Raw genomic sequence first — 20,706 nt, 5'->3', positions numbered from 1 at the left:
ACCGCTAGCTTCCCCACTCAGACCTTGTTCCTGTAGCGGTGTCTAGGTTTCAATGCATTTCCCATCCCCAAGATTGCTTCACCCCGTCCCAGTTTATTCTGAAGGTTTCCGGATCATCATTGACCATCGCTGTCAATTTGTCCATAAGGAACATGTGTTTCAGTTTGTTCTGCCATTCCTTTTTACTGGGGATGTTTGCACTCTTCCATTTTTGTGATAAGGCTACCCTCCCCGCTCGTAGCATAGTTTCCCACATCATGTGGTATCTATACACATCAGAGTCCTTGTATGGGAGGCCGAGTAACATGGTTAGCGGGTCGTATGGTAGCAGTTTCCCAGTGACCTCTTCCATCCATCCCCTCAAGTCCCCCCAGTACTTTTCTATCAACTGACAGTGCCATCGCATGTGCTCCCTTGTACCTACCTGGCCACATACACTCGGGCACTTCGGCGTGACTCCTGTGAACATCTTTGATAACTTTAGCGGGTCTTGGTGCCATCCCTGTAAGACTTTTAGGTTGTGTTCCATGTCGGCTGTGAATAGGTTTCCATTAAAGGCTATCCTAAATACCTTCTTCCACGCCTCCTCTGTGAGGACCTCCCCTGCCAATTCGTCCCAGTAATGCTGGAACCCTCTCCTTTCTGTGAGGTTATTGGTGTTCAGTATTTTGTACAATTTGGTTACCATGACCGTCCTAGAGCCGGTCACGTCTAATGCTTTCTCGAAAAGAGTTAGCATTCTTGTAAGCTTTTGTTCCCACTTTTGGTCACATAAAATGCCCTTCAATTGGAGGTATTCAAATCTGGAGATCATACCAGGGCCCAGTACCTCAGCCACTTCCTCGTATGTCAGGAACTCGCCTGCCCTGAACAGTTGGCTCACCCTTTCCATGCCTCTGTCATACCAGTGCTTTGCTTTCTGAATCCCTTGTTCCCCAGCCTGATCACAGTGCCCCACAGGGAGACCATCGGGGAGGGCCATGTCGTAAGATGCTCTGTGTGTTTTCCTTCCCTCCAAATTGACCAAAGTACCCCTAGAGTTGGGTGGTGTAGAAGTTTACCCGGGATGGAACTTCGTGGTGCCCATAGAAGATCCCACACCTTGTGTTTTGCATATGTTCAAGGAGTACCCGTAATTGGGCCACCCAAAAATAGAGACAGAGGTCAGGTAGACCGAAACCCCCTTCCTCCCTCGGGAGAGTGAGGGTCGCTCTCTTACTCCTCTGGGTTTTCCCCTGCCATATGAAAGCCTGGATTGCTTTCTGGAGATCGCTAAAGGTCTGGTCAGGGACTCACAATGGGAGGGACGTAAAGAGATATAGGAGTCTCGGTAAAATGTTCATCTTGACCGCTGTCATGCGACCGTACCAAGACAAAATCATATTGCCCCATCTGATCAGATCTGTCTTGACCTCAGCCGTTATAGGGTCGTAGTTGGCCAGTGTCATTTTCGCGCGGTCTTTTTGTGAGGTGAATGCCCAGGTAGAGGATCAAGGTCTTCTCTACGTTTATCCCCAGGAACATGTTTAAGGGGTTGAGTGTTGGGTCTTGCGCTCTGATTAGGAGTAATGTGGATTTTGATTTATTCATTTTCAGCCCGGAGAATTTGTCAAAAGTTTCTGTTAACGAGAGCAACGGGGGGGAATGATTGGCGCGGGTTCACCAGGTATCCCAGGATATCAACTGCGAATAACGAGAGCTTGAATTCTATCTCGCACCTCTGTATTCCCCTGATGTCCGGGTGTGTTCTCACGGCTATGGCGAAGGGCTCCATCGTTAGGGCATATATTAATGGGGAAAGGGGGCACCCCTGCCTTGTACTCCTCGAAAGGTTGAACGGGCCGAAAGCTCTCTGTTCACCTGCATCTTTGCTGTAGGGGCCCTATACAGGGCTGCTATCCACTTTTGCATGTCTTCCCCAAAGCCTATCTTTTGGAGGAGCAGCATCATATACTGCCATTCGATTCTGTCGAAAGCCTTTTCTGAGTCTATAGAAAGCAGGCATGCGTCGAGGTCTGACACTTGTGCATGGTCAATTAAGTTTATCAGGTTCCAGATGTTGTCCGAACCTTGTTGCCCCCTTATGAGCCCACCTGATCTCAGTGGATTAGCGTTGGCATGATTCCCTCCATCCTTTTACTGAGTATTTTCGCAAGGATTTTAACAACCGTGTTCAGTAGCGATATCGGTCTGTATGAGGAACTTTCGGTAGGGTCCTTCCTTTCCTTGGATATGACCACTATGATTGCCCTATCATGGTTTCGGGTAGGATGTCGCCCGCCAGGACTGCTTTTAAATACCTTGGCTAGCTGGGGAGCCAGTGTAGAGCAAAACATTTTATAGAATTTCACAGAAAATCCATCTTCCCCTGGAGAGGTGCCTCCTTTCATTCCCTTGATTGCTCTTACTACCTCCTCTTCCTCTATCGGGGCCTCTAGGTTCTCTGATACCTCCCTCACTAGGCCCGAAGTGGGATTGTTTTGAGGAAATCCTCAATCTCTGCATCCTTACGCTCAAATTCTGACTTGTACAATTTTTCGTTGTACTTTTTGAAAGGCTGTCCCTATACTCTAGGTATCATAACTTAATTTCCTGGTCTCTGATTTCGTGGCTCTCACCATCTTGCTTTACTGGGCATCCCTGAGCTTCCACGCCAGAATCCTATCCGCTCGATCCCCCTTTTCGTAATATTTTTGTTTGATCAACTGGAGTCTTCTCTCCGTTTTGTTCAACAGAAGTTCTTTCAGCTGGGTCTTACATTGCTCGAGGGATATCGCTTGTTCCGGGGAGATATGACTGCCTGGGGTGCGGCCTGGCTGTAGCTCTGCTATTTACTCCCAGAGGGTTTTTTCTTGCTCCTCCCTTTCCCTTCTCTTTTGTGCTCCCGTTTTGATAAGGACTCCCCGTTTTGTTGCTTTAAAGGCGTCCCATATGGTATGTGGGCTGACCTCCCCATTATCATTCAGGGCGAAGTACTCCACTATGTTGACTAGGATCATTCTCGCTGTCACCTCGTCTGAGAAGAGCATCGTTGCACTTCCATCTCCCCTTTCTTTGTCTACCCCACCCCCCAACAGTGTGAGTCTCACCAGATTGTGGTCAGCCCGGGGGACTGGGTCTACCCTTTGGTCTGCTACATAGGGAAGTAGTGAGTTATCTATTAGGATGTAGTCGATCCTGGAGAAGGACTTGTGCTTCTTCCAATAGTACGTGAATGGCGGGTCACCTGTGTTTTCGCTCGGGACCGTATCGTACAGGCCCAGCTCCTGATGAACCCTGCAAAAGCATTGTGACGTGAGATCATCGGGCATCTGGGGTGCATGAGGTTTTAACTTCTTTCTGTGCCTCAAGGGGTCTAAGACCTTATTGAAATACCTTCCCACTATTAAGGTACTGTGTGTGAAAAGTTGGAGCTTGTCTCTCAACTTTTCCCAGAATTGTGCTTGGGCCCCATTGGGTCCATAGACTACTGCCAGAGTCAACGGGGTTCCCTGGAGTGTGCCCTTCATAAATGGGTATCGGCCTTCCGGGTCTTTAAGTGTGGTCCCCGTTATAAAAGCTGTATCGTTTGCTAATGGTATTGCCACCCCTCTTTTTTTAGATTTGAGAGGTGTGTAGGAACTCCCCTATCCCCACCAATAGAGGGTTCTTTACCTCTAGCCCAATGTGTCTCTTGTAGGAATAGGATGTCCAAGCTTGCCCACCTCCACCACTGGGAGTCGATCAACCATTATTACAGACAGGGTTTCCCTTGAACCTATTCCCCAAGGCACCAGTTAGTCCTATTTCCCGTCACCCTTGGTCCTCTTTAAAGGAGCATTGATTGGCTGTATTCCCCCCCCCCTTATACTCCCTTTCTCCTCCCCCCTCAGTCCCCCTTCCCCGGCCAGATAGTGCGACCATTCCTGGTACTCGGCCGGACCACCAACTTGCTCACCCCTGCGGGGCTGCTGAATAATCTACTAATTCCATTGAGCCCCCCGTCCCCTCTCATATCATTAAGTTCGCCCCATGATGGATCCCCCATACTTGCTGTTCTCTGAGAGCGTTGTTTTTGGGTTCCTTGTGATAGCCTCGACATCCAAAGCATCGACAAACCATAGCATAGAAGATAAAGCATCTAAAAAAAAAAACATCGAATTCATTCTTAATTGTTTTTCCCCCCTGATTCCCTTTTTGATGGTTTAAAACACATTTTTAGTAAACTAAACCATTTACCATTGGAAAAAATGCATTCAATGGTTTTTTTTCGATGCATTTCTTTCAATGCTATGGTTTGTCGATGCTTTGTTTTAGATGTAATGACCGGATACCTGTTTTTGCCTTTCCCACGGCCCAGACTCGTCTTCCAGGGCCTGCCCGGCTTCTCTCATCCCTCTGGGCTCTCTCGACCTCCTTCTCTTGCCGGGGATGGAGTATTCAGTTTCTTAATTTTTCTGGAGCCTAGTATCTTCCTCCTGTCTCTTGGTCTCCCTGTCCCAGACGCACCTGCCGCTGCGTCCCCCGTTTGACCTCTCAGGGCTTCCGGGTCCTCTACGTAGGCTTGGATCTCTCCTCTGTGATCAGGGTTGTTTTTTTGCCCCATGTATTCGAACGACAGGGAGAATGGATACCCCCACCTGTATCTCACGCCCTCTTTCCCTCAGGCATTGGGTTAGAGGGCGGCATAGCCTCTGTTTAGCCAAAGCGTATGCAGAGAGGTCTTGGAAGATCGTAATCTTCATGTTGTTGTACATGATGTCCTGAGCCTTCCTGGCCTCCTCCTAGCACCTTCTTGTTTTTTCCGTGTAATAGTGGAATCGGACGAAGATGGAGCGGGGACCTCCCGCTCTGCCTCCTGCCCTGTGCGCTCTGTCTAGGGTGGGTTCCATAATTGTTTTGTTCCCAAAGTGGAGGCAGATTACGTCTTTAACCTTTCTACGTATGTCTCTTTCCGTCTCCCCTTCCGCCTCCGGGACACCAAAAAACGGAGGTTGTTCCTCTCTCTGTTTTTAAAATCGTACATTTGCCGGGCCCTCTCCTCGTCTCTCTTCTCTAATGCTGCTAATCTCACGTTGGTCTGTGTTTCCTGAATAGCGGACGTTGATTGGTTAGTCTCGAACTAGAGCAGTCTGTCCTCCACGTTGACCACCCTTCGGTCCAATTTCTCAAATGTTTGGGCTGTATCTGACCGCATGTCTCTTATTTCCTGCAGCACTGAGGCAAAGCCGCTTTCCATCGCTGAAGCAGTTTCCATTGTACCTCCCGACTGTTCCATCTTACTTTTAGGGTCCAGGCTGCCTCAAGCTCTTGTTTACCTCCCTTTGTGATGTGGAGGTGAGATGGCGGCTATCCGAGCGAATTTGCAGTATTCCTCCCAGGTTCAGTACTGGGTGCCGCTGGTTCTAGAACGCTGTTTGCTGGGCGGCCAGGGGAGGTATCTCCAGTGTCCCCCTTCCAGGTCAGATGTGCCTGGGGAGTGTCCCGGGGGTTAGTGCTCCTGTGCCTGAGGTCGAGTGCAGCACTGGTGGGGAGCCTCTGGGCGGGCACACGCCCAGACCAGGGCCCCGGGGCCACCACCCTTGGTCGTTGCAAGCACGGGTAGTTTTTCAATGTGGCTCTACCTCCCCTTGTGGGTCTCCTCTCCTGCTTGGGTGGTTGAATCGTGTCTTCCAAGCTTCTCTGGACGGGCACACGCCCTGGGCACAGGCCCAGGGGCTACCAACCAAGATGGTCTGGGCTTCAGGAGGATTTTTCCACCTATTTGCTTCTACTAGTCCGGTGGGGTCTCGGGCTGCCCCAGCCCTTGCCCCACTCTGGGTAGGTTTTTCCAATGGGGCTGCCCCCCCTCTCCCTCGTCACCTCCCAGGGCCCTGTTGCCCGGGGTGTCCCGGCCTCTCCCCCCACTCCACTGTTGCAGCTGCTGGTTGTTCGCTGCCGTTCGTTGGTCGTCGGTCTCCGCCAACAGATTGTGTGAGGGGGGTCTTTTATCACTGTATGGTCTCATGGCCTGATAGGTTAGGACGTTTTTGTCCCGGGGGGGTTCTCACTTGCCCACTCTTCCCTCAGTCACGGCATCCGTGCGGGGGTGCTCACGAGTTGGTCGCCTGGATGTGTCCGCGGGAGAAGAGTGTGAACCCTGCACTCAGTGGTTGTCTTGTGAGTTACACACTGTCTGCTGGGGAGGAGGCTGCCCACTATAGCCGTGATGGCCTTACCCCTCCTCCGCTGTCTTCCTCTTTTTTGTGGTTCTCCTTGGGCCCCATCTGGGTGCTGGGTGCTGGGTACTGGCCCCAGGCCCGCCACATGCCTACTCTCCTCCGGTCTCAAGCTGGGGGGGGGGCAATGCTCCTCTGCGGCCCCCCCCCAGCCCGGTTCCACAGTCTCCTCCGACAGCGGGTGGCATGGACCGGGGAGAGCGTTCTCGAGGCGCGGCCGACTAGCGCCTCTGCCTCTTCACTGGGGCCTTGCAGCCTCGCTTGACGCTGTGCCTTTTGCTCCCGGCCCCTGCACCCCACACCATGGCCGATGGGGAGCGGGAAGGTGCTTTCACTCCAATGATATTCCTCACAATGGGGCACTGCGTCCCTGCTGCTGTGCGGTCTCCTTCATTCGGTACGCGTCTCCAATCGAGGTGGCTCACGCGTGCTCCCGCCCGCCACCGACAGGATTTAGCAGGGGCTCGTTCTGTGTCCCGGCAGCCCCCAAGCATCGGGTTTGCTCCCAGGTGGTGCCTGGGGCATTCTGCCTGCTGTTTCTGCGATTCCCCCATCTCTGGGGGGGCTCCATATGGGGGGGGCTCAGTCCCTTAACGGCCCGGTCGGGAGGAGGAAGAACGTTCAGGCTTCCATCAACCCCTGGTGGCCTCCCCTCTCTAATGTGATTTGAACACTGTGTTTCTTTTGGTTGTGGAGTCTGACAAACTCCATAGGCATAATCTTTTTACATTGTGTCACAGAGCACCTTAAGTGTAGTGGCACAGGGAAGTCTTTTAGATTTCCCCAGGTTTAAATACCTCCTCTTGGATAAACTACTGTTTCAAAGAGCAGTGAAATGAAAGTGATGGACCCAGCGCACACTAGCTTACAATAGGGCGCTGGAGGGGTTACTTAGTATCCCCTTTTTCTAGCTTCTCATGTAACATTTTTTATGTTACCCTTTCCTCGATGAATGGCTGGTGGCAGTGGTTTACTTTTAACTACCGTGGTGTGCATTTACTGCGGGCTGCGTTCACAGCTGCAGTAAAAATGGCCCGGTCTTCTTTTTCACCATTTCTTTGTGGAAAGGTCCTTCTTGAGATTTACTCTGCGCGCCAAACCAGGTTTGGTCCCTTTGTTCGTTTTTCCTTTGGCAGCATTCTCGAGTGAAGCCTACCTTGTCTGGCAGGGGCAGGAAGCGAGGGAGGTGCCCGAAACTCCCTGTGCTTAGTCTCCTAGGAGACAGGAATGCACTCATAGGTGATTGGCCGGCTGGCTGTCCGACAAGGACAGCCACCCTGCTGGGTGACTGACAGCTAGGCTGGAATTAATGGGAGAAACCTGCATAAAAGGCAAGGCTTTTTGGCTTGGAAGGCAGAGTCAACCACTGGAATCCAAAGAAGAACATGAAGAAGACGCCTGCTACAACTCCTGGGCCGTTGGTTAGCCCGGTGAAGCCCTGCTTCTCTGCTGAAACTCCAATTTCGTTTCGACTAGAGAAGCCCTGCAAGGACGACTTCTCCCCTTGAGTTGGTGGCACCAATCCACTCCAAAGTAAGTCACCTGGCCATCCTCTCAGAGCTGGTTGAAGTTCCAGCACAGTTGCTGCTGGAATTGAATAGGCAGGGAGAGGAACACCCGATCGTGTGCGTTGCTTGTAAGTTGGCCAAGAGCTCCAGGAAGATCCTCCGGACTCCCAGGAAGCAGGACTGACCGAGCCTGAGCCACCTCAACAGAGTGGCCGGACCCCAGATGCAAGGAAAGCCCATCTCGAAAGCCAAGAGTTCGCAGTGTTTCTATTTGCTTAGACGCGAGAAGCTGAAACCGCGAAGTGCCACTGAATAGAAGTTGGTCCTTTTTCTGTCGCTGATCGTCCCATTGCAGTGCATGTGTCCTCCAGACGTCCCCCCTCTTGTCCCTCCGACTGAGGCCCAGGAACACAGGATCTGCAGAGCTGCACAGGAACAGAAGCCAGTCAAAGGCCTTTTTCTTCTAACCAAAGGTACTGTAAGGTCTAAGAGAACTTGCCTCTTGTTGTAACCTTACTTGTTCTAAGCTGAGACTCGTCTTGGTTGTTCTGTAGAATTGCTAACAGCTTCTTTACTTCACAAGCCTAAACAGGTTGTGGACTACTTTGATTTCTTCTTTCCTACAAAGGCTTCTAAGACCTTGTGCAAGACTTTTACTTAGCTGCAAGAAGTGCTTCTGCTCACCTAGACTTTTGCCCAATTGACTTTGGCCTAGCCTGGCTCCCGGAATGACTCTTCTGCCCTCTGACATTGTGTTTGGTCTTCCTTCTATGAAGGGGTTAACTAACTTTGCATTGGGGTTAACAAACGTACTTGCCTGCTTCAAAATATTTGTGTGATCTCTTGTTCTGTTCTAATAACCTTTGTCTTTGACATACTCCTAAGCCTGATTCTAAATGCAAACAGTGGTATATTAATGTCCACAGTGTCCTAGTTACTAAAGTCACCTGAGGGTGTAGGAAGTGTCTGTGTGCCACCCCAAAAGGGTACTGACTGATTAAAAAATATTAAGTGTGTGTATTTAGGAGTGTATTTGCGTGTTACTATTATATTGCACCCTTCTGAAGAAGGCTGACTGTTAAATAAATTAATATTTTTTTAAGCAAGAAACCCTGTGTGTAAGAGTTTATTTGAATACTTGTCAATGTGAATCTCTGTGTAACTCCCCTACAGTCACACTGACCCCTCTTGAGATGAGCCTGGCTGCTCAACACGCTACAACACGCTACCAACCTGTTTAGTACAGACTTATACCAAAGGTTGGGTTCTATTGCCAGGTCAGGGTTGTTCTAGTGCACCCAAAGGGTACTGCATACAATCTTGCCTAACAGTATCCCGAGACAATTTTTTCGAGACCTAGAGAAGCTCTGCAGACGGTTCCTATGGCAAAAAAAAAAGGAGGCATAGAATGGCACTAAACGCACTACAGAGGCCCTATGAACCAGGGGGATGGAAAGTACTGAATTTCGAGTTGTATTTTCTGGCATGCCAGTTGTGACATGTAGTACAATGGATGGCAGATGAGGCCACGACGGAGACGACTCTCCTTCAACCAGCTATAAAAAATGCATACCTCAGGGATCTGGTCTGGACCCCTGGGGGAGAACGAAAGAGCCACCCATATCTACTGAAACTGGGAATCCACATTTGGAAAAGAACCTGCAAAATTATGGGACTGGTTGATCCGATCTCGCCACAGACCTCCATAGCGGCGATCCAATCTATAGAAATTGGGCAGGAAAGCATCATGATTAACCGTAAAAACTAGGAATTTTGTATATTTCATTTAAGTAATGAAATCACTAATGATCAAATACAACAGCCAAACCTGTTAGTCAATATATTTAATGCACACAAATGAATTATAATTCTCCTATATATTGCTAAACATATTATATTCAATTGTAATTAAAAAACAGAATTGCATGCAAAACTAGGTCCCACCATATGATATGATATGATATGATATGATATGGTATTTGTAACGCGCCTATACACAAGTGTTTCAAGGCGCGACGAGGCAGGGAGGGAGGGAAACAAGGGGAAGACGGACAAGCGATCCTACTAGGCCAGGTGTCATTCAGATCGCGCAAGTGCAGAGACACTGTAACATAATTCTCCGCCTCCATGCCCAAATAATTATGCTACCATTGGGTCTTTCAGAATCTAAACACAGCCATACACAAGTATGGTGCTCGCGCGATGTAAACAGTGACGTCATCACGTTTACGCAAGCCAAATAGGGCACGTAATGACGTCATCACGCGAAAGCGTGATGATGCATATAAAGAGTCTGCCATTTTAGAAGATCCGCATCGCTTACAACGATCGGATCTCGAGTGTGGCCCAATAATCCAAGAACAGGAAGATTACTTTTGTAAACTTAAGGTAAGACACATGATCATTTTATTTAAAATGTAAACCCAACATATAAAGGGCAACTATACCCAATGGGACTCAAAACACTTGGCTGAACACATTACTTATTCATTTATTCCTAGCGGGCTACCGAGTGCCAACAAGATTGCTCAAGAAAGTTCAATGAATGAGAGATCAGCCCAACGGCATACCACTCGAACTAAGGGCCATAAATTAAGAACTAGGAATTAAAATTGGAAATACTTGAAGTCGAAGTGAGTAATACAATAAGTCACTGTGTATTTATTGTGACAGCTCTCTAATGTATATTGGACCCATAGGTAGAGCAAGCACTTAAGTTTATTATCATTTTCTTGTTCCCTCAATTTACCGGCAATAAATACTCCATTTGAATTTGAAAACGATCTAACTAGATCATTATAACCCTCCTGATGAACCATCCTGACTGGATGGAGAAACACGTGTAGAGGGACTATCTAGTAAAAACGAGGGGCTATCTAGTGAAAACCCACTTCAGCATCAAATACAACAAGCAACAATTTTTCTGCATGAAATACAGAGCAACTGCAAGCCATTTTTTTATATTGCTTTGAAAAGGAGAAACTGAATGCAACAAATAACTTGTATTCTGTATGAATGAAATACAGAACAACGGCAAGAATCTTTAGCTGTCTCAAAAATAAATATTGCTTTGAAAAAGAGTGCTTTGTAAGACATTTCTTTTGAATTAAACATAACTAAAAACTCAAAATGTACCTTTGGAGCGCACCTATTATCTCTGTGTCCACTTTTAATTTTATTTCTCAACACTGGTCAGTCGCAGTGATACAGAGAGAAGGTGCTGCAAACAATCTTGAATACATATTAAACACAACAGGAAACTCGCCATAATTGTTCAGACTGGACTCCACTTATACCCCATAGCGGCGATAATGGCAGACATGCCATGGAGCGTTACCAGATTGTGGCCAAATGGGAACCATGCGTCATCGCCACGATAGGGGTCCTACGTAGTGAGAAAGGGTTGTTGTCATTCGCGGAACTACAAGAGATTACAGGCATACACACTGGGCAATTCCTGCTACATAACGCAGTGCTAAGGGTGTTGAAGGGGAGGTGGCCATGCTTTCATGAAGTGGTTATAGGAAACGAGGAAATGGGATCCTGCTCAGCGTATGAGAGGTTGGACATGCTTTCTCTAGGATCTATGAAGTATTAATCGAGCGAGACTCGAGGGCGGAATTCCAGTACAAGGGGAAATTGGAAATTGAATTGGGCAGGAGATTCGAAGATAACGAATGGAGTGCCATAGTACTATATCATAAAAAGGTTTCCAGAAACGCCAGACTTCAACTCATACAACTTGACATCACACACGGGGCATACCACACGCCAGCAGCAATTGCCAAATTCAAGGGGGCAGGCAGGAAAGAATGTTCAAGATGCAGAGAAGAGGAAACAGGGCTGACACATATGTTTTGGGGATGCCCTGTCGTATAGGTGTTTTGGAAGGGGCTTGTGCTTAAAGCGTCCCATGGTGGCATAGATCTAGACATACAATCCCCAGTTGCATGCATGCGGGGCAGATACAGAGTTTGAAAAATAAACCATTGAACAAACTAAAAGACTTAGGGCCTCATTACAAGTGAGGCGGAATGGGTTAACGGGACCTGCTAAAGGAGGTGGACCCGTTAAACCCGTTCCGCTTAATTACAAGCTCCCCTCGCGGGACCCGGTAAGTAAAGCCTGTTCAAACCAGGTTTGCTTACCGGGTCCCGCGAGGGGAAGAGGGAGCAAACAACGGGCCACTCGGAAACGGCCCGTTGTTTGCTCCCTCCCCCATTCCCATTCAGCCGTATGGGGGCTGAAATGGGAATGGTGTCATGACCTACAGAACACGCCCCTTTTGGACTCCCTGGTCCTTGTCTCAATGGGGCTTACACTCCCTTGTACTCCCAACATGGCCGTCCACTGTGAAACACCTTTCTCGCTCTACATGTTGGACGTAGCGTGTTCTATTAATAGACAACGCCTCCCTTCGGCTCGGCGCGTCTCAATGCTATTGCGAAGTAGCGACCAGACGTGTGCTCCGTAGCTCGCGGTATTGTTTTTCTTGGTTCTTTCCAAGCCAACCCCATTCCTAGTCCCTTTCCTTCCTTTCTTGATTCCTGGACTCGTGTGCTGAGTAGCGCACTCTGTAAATTTCCCGGATTCCTAGATCTTTGCATCCCGGAACTTTGAATGCACGCTGGAGTCGGAAGAGACTCGTGCAGCCTTATTCAAGACCCGATCCGTCCGCAAGAAGGCATTGACCAAGAAATCCAGCAAAGATCGAACTCTGGTGAGAAGGGGAAACTCCTTGACAGTTTGAGACGCCACCCGACCGAACTCGATATGGACATGGAAGCGGCCGTCCAGGACCTGATGCATGGCATTCAAGAGCTATCAACCGAGGTGCAGAATCTAAAGGCGGAAAACGCAGCTCTCAAACAATTAGTTCTATCCCGTGATTCTGCCACAAAAGAAAGTGCGTTGCTGGGCGGCATAGTGGACAAATTCGATGGGTCGGCAAAACCCTTCGCGGATTCCTGGATTCATGTTTGGTCCACTTTACTTTTAAGCCCTACTACTTTTAGACTCCCAGGGCTAAGGTGGGGTTCATAATATCCCATTTTTCAGGAAACGCCTTAACCTGGGCTACGCCCCTCGTTAATTCCGGCGATGCTCTCCTAGATGACTATGATGGGTTCATACAAGCCCTTAAGACCATGTTTGACCGTCCAGAGCAGGCCTATAGTTCCAAGGAATGCCTGTTAGACTTTCAGCAAGGATCCCAGGATATGCTCACCTATGTTACCCGATTCAAGCAATTAGTCAAGGAAGCCAATTGGTCCCCTGAGGCGAGTTTTACCCTTTTCAGGAGAGGACTGAATGAGGAGATTAAGGATGAGTTGGCCAGAGTGGCTCGCCCAAACTCATTCCAGGCACTAATGGACCTTGCCATGAAAATAGATTTCCGTATCCAGGAAAGGAAGGCAGAGAAGAAGAAATCCAGAGGTAATCCTCCGAAAGTATCCTTTGAGAGTACCACCAAGATGGACACAAACCCAGCCTCAGTCTCTGAACCAGAACCCATGCAGATAGGAGCCTTCCTTGGACCTATATCCCAGCAAGAAAGGATGAGAAGGATTCATACAGGGTTGTGCATGCATTGTGCCTCAGACAAACACTTGGTTAGGGAGTGTCCTCTAGCCCCTCCTCGGCATTCGGGAAACGCCAGCTCCCGATCCTAGATGGAGCAGAGCTTCGGGAGAGAGATGTTTGCTCCACATCAATTCTATCCTTGAACTCTCCTGGACAAAACAATTTGGTGATACTACAGGCCTTCCTGTCGCCCTCCAAGAATAAGACCTATCCCATTCTGGCCTTGGTAGACTGCGGAGCTATGGGAATTTTCATTGATCAAGACTGGGTTGTCAGTCATCATATTCCATACGAGACACGAAGCACCATGCAGCCGGTGGAAGCAATCGACGGAAGACCCCTCACTTCGGGACCCATAAACCTGCAGACAAAAGAGATCCAGCTTTCTATAAACCATCACCAAGAACGGATTACATTCGACATCATTAAGTCAGCTCATTACCCCATGGTATTGGGTATGCCCTGGTTACAGAAGCACGATCTGTTTATCAATTGGACAGCAGGATCACTATTCCTAGGCTCAGAGTTTTGTATGACCCACTGTCTATTCCTGGATCCCTCCTCGACACACCCTAAAGAACCACCAAGAGACCAGCAAACACCACTCATGCTTTCCAATATCATACAAGTCCCAGAGGCCAATCGGGGATATGCTGATGTATTTCATCTGCGATAGTCCAGGCCTTACCCCCTCACGCACCTGAAGACTGCGCCATAGGTACAGATCCCTCAGCAGTGATTCCCTTCGGCAGAATGTTCATCCTTTCCGAACCAGAGAAAAAGGCCCTCCGAGAATACCTGGATACCAACCTTGAAAACGGCACCATAAGACCCTCAAAATCTCCAGCGGGTACTTTGTTGTTCTTTGTTCCCAAGAAGGACACCAAGGAACTCAGACCTTGCCTCGACTATCGTGGCTTAAATCAATGCACCCTCAAAGATCGGTACCCGCTGCGCCTGATCTCGGATATCCTGGAAGCTGTGAGAGGCGCCGTAATATTCACGAAGTTGGATCTCTGGGGTGCCTATCATTTGATCCGCGTCCGGGAAGGAGACGAATGGAAAACAGCCTTTAGAACACCCTTTGGTCACTATGAATATCTAGTCATGCCCTTTGGACTAGCTAATGCTCCCGCAGTTTTTCAACGTTTTATGGATAGGGTGTTTTCTGACATGTTATTCCTCTTCGTCATTGTCTATCTGGACAACATATTGATCTTTTCCAAGGATCCTCTAAAGCATGAAGAACATGTAAAGGCAGTATTACAGTGACTCTGTGAACACAAACTTTTAGCCGAACCCGAAAAATGCTCGTTTCACGTTACTTCTGTTCACTACCTAGGATTCATCCTTAGCCCAGAAGAGATTGGCATGGACCCTTCAAAGGTAAAGGCCATACTGGATTGGCCCGCTCCCACGTCCGTGAAACAAGTTCAATCCTTCCTGGGGCTTGCCAACTTCTACCGGAAGTTCATTTCTACCTTTTCCGAGATCGTTCAGCCGATGGTTGTTCTCTTGAAGAAAGACACCCCCTTTATCTGGTCTACACCGCAAGATAAGGCATTCCAACGTTTAAAGACAGAGTTCATGCAAGTCCCCATCTTGGCCCAACCCGACATAAATCGACCATTCTTAGTGGAAACGGATGCCTCTAACTACGCCATAGGAGCGGTCTTGAAGCAGGAACTTGAGGATAAACTGGAACACCCCATTGCTTACCTTTCACGAACCCTGACTCACAGTAAGACACATTACTCCGTCCTGGAAAAGGAACTGTTAGCCATCCGCCAAGCCTTCACTGAATGGCGACATCTACTTCCGGGTGCTAGATATCCAGTTCAGGTCCGCACGGACCATCGGAATCTTCAAATTCTACAGTCATTGGAGTGTAGGAACAGTCGTCTGGCGCGTTGGGCCTACTTCTTTGCCCAGTACCAGTTCCACATCACTCATGTTCCTGGATCACACAACCTGATTGCTGACGCCTTATCTCGACGTCCTGACTATGTAGCTACTGAAGATAGGGTCTATCCTAAGATGTTTCCCCACACGATCTTTGTAGCTCAAGCAGTCAACCACCTGGAAGAAATTCGAGTGCAAACCCAATCCTCTGACCTCTGGAAGAATATTTCAAGGAAGAATCCATGGAACCTAAGAGTTAAGGAAGGATATTTATTCAAGGACAATGCACTGGTCATTCCTGCACAGAAATTACAACAAAGAATAATCAACCTCTGTCATGATACCCTTCACTCCGGACATCGTGGCATAACCAACACCCTCCATCTCATACAAAGACAGTTTTGGTGGCCTGGAATGAAGACCGACGTACAGCAGTACATCAAAGCTTGTACTATCTGTAGTCAAAATAAATATGATAACAAGAGACCGGCGGGTCTTCTACTGTAACCTACACTGCCAACAAGGCCATGGGAATTCATTGCTACAGACTTCATTGTGGAATTACCACCTTCCCGAGGATACACGACCATCATGGTTACCATAGACTTGTTCACTCATATGGCTCATTTTACACCCCTGTGTCCGAGCTTGCTGGAATCTTCCTGGAACACATATTCCGTTTGCATGGATTTCCTTCCAAAATCATATCTGATCGAGGACCTCAATACGTCTCTCAATTCTGGAAACATCTGTCGAATTTTGGGAATCCAGCGCACCCTCTCATCTGGTTATCATCCCCAAACCAACGGGGCCACAGAACGTGCTAATCTGACCCTGGAGCAGTATCTTCAATGTTTCGCAACCAAGGTTCAGGATGACTGGTTGCTCCTGATACCCGTGGCTGAATTCGCCTACAGCAATTCCGATAATTCAGCACTTAAGACCAGTCCCTTTTATTGTAGCCAAAGTTTCCATCCATCGGTTCTACCCTCTGTTCTCCCTCATCCTATACCAGTACCTACTGTCGACTCCTGGATAGAAACCCTCATCAACGTACACCAGGAGTCCAAAGAAAACTTGGAGAAGGCCAGAACACAGACTAAGAGGTGTGCAGATTCCAAAAGAAGACAATGTCCTTCTCATGCAATTGGTGATGAAGTCTGATTGTCCTCGAAATTACTACCCCAACATCTACGGCCAAACAAGTTGGCCCCACGGTACTATGGTCCATTTCCCATCAAGGAAATGATCAATCCAGTTTCATACCGGATCAGACTACCAGACTCCTGGAAGAAAATCCACCCACTATTTCACACATCCTTATTAAAACCCTACACCCAATCCTCCCGGAAATCTTGCCGACCTCCTCCTCTGGTGGTCGACAACCAATTGGAATATGAAGTATCCCGACTAAGTGACTCCAGGTATAAACGGGGTCAGCTTCAATACCTGGTTGAATGGAAAGGATATCCTCCTAGTGAAAGAACCTGGGAACCACTTTCTAATCTCAAGGCCCCTCGACTGCTCAGAAGATTTCACTTTATACACCTGGGCAAACCCGGAGGAACGGGTCTTCGGAGGAGGCATGCTGTCAGGACCTACAGAACACGCCCCTTTTGGACTTCCTGGTCCTTGTCTCAACGATGCTTACACTCCCTTGTACTCCCAACATGGCCGTCCACTGTGAAACACCTTTCTCGCTCTACACGTTGGACATAGCGTGTTCCATTAATAGACCACGCCTCCAGCGGCTCCGCACGTCTCAATGCTATTGCGAAGTAGCGACCAGACGTGTGCTCCGTAGCGCGCGGTATTGTTTTCCTTGGTTCTTTCCCAGCCAACCCCATTCCTAGTCCCTTTCCTTCCTTTCTTGATTCCTGGACTCGTGTGCTGAGTAGCGCACTCTGTAAATTTCCTGGATTCCTGGATCTTTGCATCCCGGAACTTTGAACGCACGTTGGAGTCGGAAGACACTCGTGCAGCCTTATTCAAGACCCGATCCGTCCGCAAGAAGGCATCGACCAAGAAATCCAGCAAAGATCGAACTCGGTGAGAAGGGGGGGGGGGGACTCCTTGACAAATGGGGAAGGTCCGGGCCTGGGTTCCTGGAGGGAGGAATTACCAGGCCCTCCGAACTCGGAATGGCCCGGGAATTCCCCATTCTGGGAACCCTGACACGATTTTGGCGGCAGCCATGCCGCCAATAGCGGCATGGCTACCGCTAAAATCGTAATGAGGCCCTTAATGTATATATTAGCCAAGCGTATCATAGCCATTATGTGGAAAGATGCAAAGGGCCCGAGTGTGTCCACATGGTCGGAAGACTTAAGGAAATTGTCAGCAGCTGAAACTGGAGTATGGGAAAGGGCGCTTAGGGTACAGAAACAAGAACTTTTTACAGACATACAACAATCGATCGCTTTGATAGTGTCCCTGTGTAACCCAGACATCAGCGAAACCGCAACACCAGAGGACACACAAGAGGCTTAAAGTGGACAATAGGTACAACGAACAATGAAAGAGTATTCACAGCAGGGTGGAGGGGAGGAGGGGGGGAGTTGGGAAGTTTAAAAGGAATGATCTTCATGTGATAACATAATGTGACGTATTATTGACTTATGTTGGTTGTTGTTGGTGTTTCAAAAAACAATCATTAAAAAAACTAAAAATCTGTTACAGACCGTGATTACACCTCCTCCTTCAATCCAAACAACAAAGGGAAATCAAACCCCCCCTACTCCCAGTCCTTTTCCAAGCCCCTTTCCTCTCCCGGCCCCCTCCGCCTTTGCCCCCCCATGCAGCAGGTCCTCATTGAGTCCACACAGTTAAGATTTGGGGTAACCCCCTTTTCCGTAGAAGAACTGTTCCCAAGCCCACATATCAGTACTTGCACTTTTGAGAAAGTTTCTTCATGGGAGATATTTTGCCCAATGTCAATATACTTTATCCGGCACAGTGTTCTTTGTATAATCCACGTGACTTTTCATTGCCATACTCCACGGGACTAGTTGGTGTGACCAAGGTATCCTCCCGTAATGTCCCTCTGCCTAGCATCAATTCACAGGTAGTTGCACCCAGCCCCTTGGCCACCCCACCATTCACTTCAAAGGCCATATGGGAAACCACCTACAGATCAAATTCCTCAATCATGGCCTATGGAGTAACGCAAAAAAACAGTGCATCACCTTTGCTCTTCGACATATACATGGCCCCACTCATGGGATTCCTACAAAGGCATGGCCTTGCTTGCTACCACTACACAGGCGACACATAAATCATTTTCAGATTGACTACTGGCATAGATACAGACTTCGTCCTCACCAACTGCCTCACTCAAGTGAACACATGAATGACAGATAACAAACAAAAACTAAACCTGTACAAGAGGAGAGCATAAACTCTTCAGCCAACCTCATGCCACTGGCAGTAATTCCCTGGCCCATAGAAGGATACTTGCCCGAATAAACTTCAAAAGTAGTCAAGGATTTAGGGATTTTGATGGAGAAATGCTTCTACAATTTATGCTTAACAAGACAGACTCTTGCTGTAATTTTTTTTTTATCAAGAATAGGGTATGCCAACAGCATGTATCTGGGCCTGGCCCAATACTGTGCTAAAAAATACAACAATTACAGAATACAGTAGCAAGTTTATTACTCCCCCCACAACAGGAGGGAATACATTACTCCAGCTATTGGATCACACCACTGGCTACAGTCACATAAATAGCTGCTAAGTGCTCTGAATTGCCCACAGGGATTGTCAGAGTTATGTAGCTGAACCAAGTAAATGTCATCTAGGACTAACCACGGATCCAGCAAAAATATACCCCTAAAACATTGTGATGCATCTGAAAGAGACAGAGGGTCAACCTTCACCAGCAACACCCTTCCAAATGCAATTCACACCAAGATTACCTAAAGTTCTGGAAAACATTTTCAACTTTTCTTAATCAACCAAGGCACCCCAATGATGGCGATCTGGACTACACTTCAAATGTCCCCTACAGTGATCCGTGCTTTTTTGTCCAATCTGAGTACTGCCTATTGTGTATTTCTCGCTGGTGCAAGGTATAAATAATACTCTACTCTGAGCTTGCTGCTAGGTCCACTGTAATGCAATGTTCCCCATGTCCATTGCAGTTAGTACCCTATTGTGATATCTCCTGAGCCACAAAGTAAATTTGCACAAATAGGCCCTATGTATTTCTCCTTGACCTTCTGGTATACAAAGTTGTTCCTAAGGGCTTGCCTGCACTCTGCCCCGCCATGGAATACCTACTACACATTCTCCTCTATTTGACACTCGCACATGGCAGTTTAATCTCTGAATGGAAAATTAAACAACAAAACACTATAACTCTACAGCCACCTTGCATAAAACAGCCTGACCAACTCATTCAAGCACCTCAGACACACCAGACTCCCCTATGGATACAAATGCCTATGTGCCTACCTACAAACAATCATGCATGCAGAGATCAGGATACTTCCATCTGCATCTGTCAACACAACAGCATAGCTGTCTTGAATGTTCCCCATCAATCCACTAACCTAACCCAACTCCCTCTCTTTCAGATCCGCCAGACCACTTGGAGACCATGCAATGACAGAAGTGACGGTATACACCCCAGCAACCTATCCTAACTTTTCAACGCTCGATACTTTTCAGGACTCGCATTTTCATCATGCAGCATTCTGGGCACACGGCATGCCAGTGCCGTCCTGTATTTCATGTTCGTAGTTGGTGCTGTACAGAACACCAATATATTATTGAATAAAAGTAGATTTGGGTGTAAATCCACATTCCTGTTGTAGAGCTTTACACCATAACAGTGGGAGGTACACTATTCCTCTAATTTCTTCAGCTTTTCAGGATTCACATTCACAGCATGCAGCGTTCTTGGAGTGCAGCTTGTCACACTGTTCTAAATTCTGTCTGGTTAAGGTGCATCAGGCGTCCTTCTGAAATAATCTTGACCTGTGTTTTTTTTCTTGACAGCAATAGCTATATCTGTGTCTCTGTCTGTTTCTTTTGCTTTCTCTTTCTTTCTCTCTTTCTTTGTCTCCACCTCCCTTTCCTTTATTTTGCTTGTATTTCTTTCTCCTCTGACTTTGAGGTTGTGTTCATTGGCTGGATCTCATCAGCAGACCCCACAGAATGGTGGGAGTTCATTGCCTCACCTCTTGGCGTTCTCTGCTTACCACTTGGGTGTGAACTGTTATCTCGACTCGTGCTTGTTGTGCGCAAGTGTAAGGCAGTGTTCTATTTTTTAGCATCATTTTGTCTTCTAGCAGGTCCATCCAATGTGTTTTATTTTATTAACTTCTGTACAGAACTGCCATACATGCTTACCAACATTACATAAGTTTCATATTTTTTTTGTTTGTTGCAGAAGCTGTTTAATTCTTTGATTCCTAATCAGGAAGCAATCCATAGAATAAGCACACAATAAAAAAAATCCAATAAGATCATTGCAATACCAAAATATAACGGATATTAGGAATAGAATGTAT

At 47.7% G+C, this 20,706-nt stretch overlaps 1 protein-coding gene across 7 annotated transcripts in view; it reads left to right on the top strand.

Moving 5' to 3' along the window:
- Positions 1-20,706, top strand: part of ZNF410 (zinc finger protein 410) — a 1,181,063-nt gene that overhangs the window by 87,725 nt on the left and 1,072,632 nt on the right. For 6 of the 7 annotated variants that reach the window (XR_011283761.1, XR_011283762.1, XM_069637660.1 and 3 more), the window contains exon 2: positions 19,768-19,810. The exons of the other annotated variant lie outside the window; for it this stretch is intronic. Coding sequence is in view for 4 of the 6 variants with exons in the window: in XM_069637660.1 (XP_069493761.1) it covers positions 19,796-19,810 (15 nt within the window). In the remaining 2 variants the exon portion in view is untranslated. The remainder of the gene's footprint in view (positions 1-19,767; positions 19,811-20,706) is intronic. 7 annotated transcript variants of the gene reach the window in all.

Source organism: Ambystoma mexicanum, chromosome 14 (genome assembly GCF_040938575.1).
Source record: "Ambystoma mexicanum isolate Mex_15411 chromosome 14, UKY_AmexF1_1, whole genome shotgun sequence".
Taxonomy (NCBI): domain Eukaryota; kingdom Metazoa; phylum Chordata; class Amphibia; order Caudata; family Ambystomatidae; genus Ambystoma; species Ambystoma mexicanum.
Note: the sequence above shows the minus strand (reverse complement) of the source record. Positions and strands in the feature narration are given on the sequence as shown.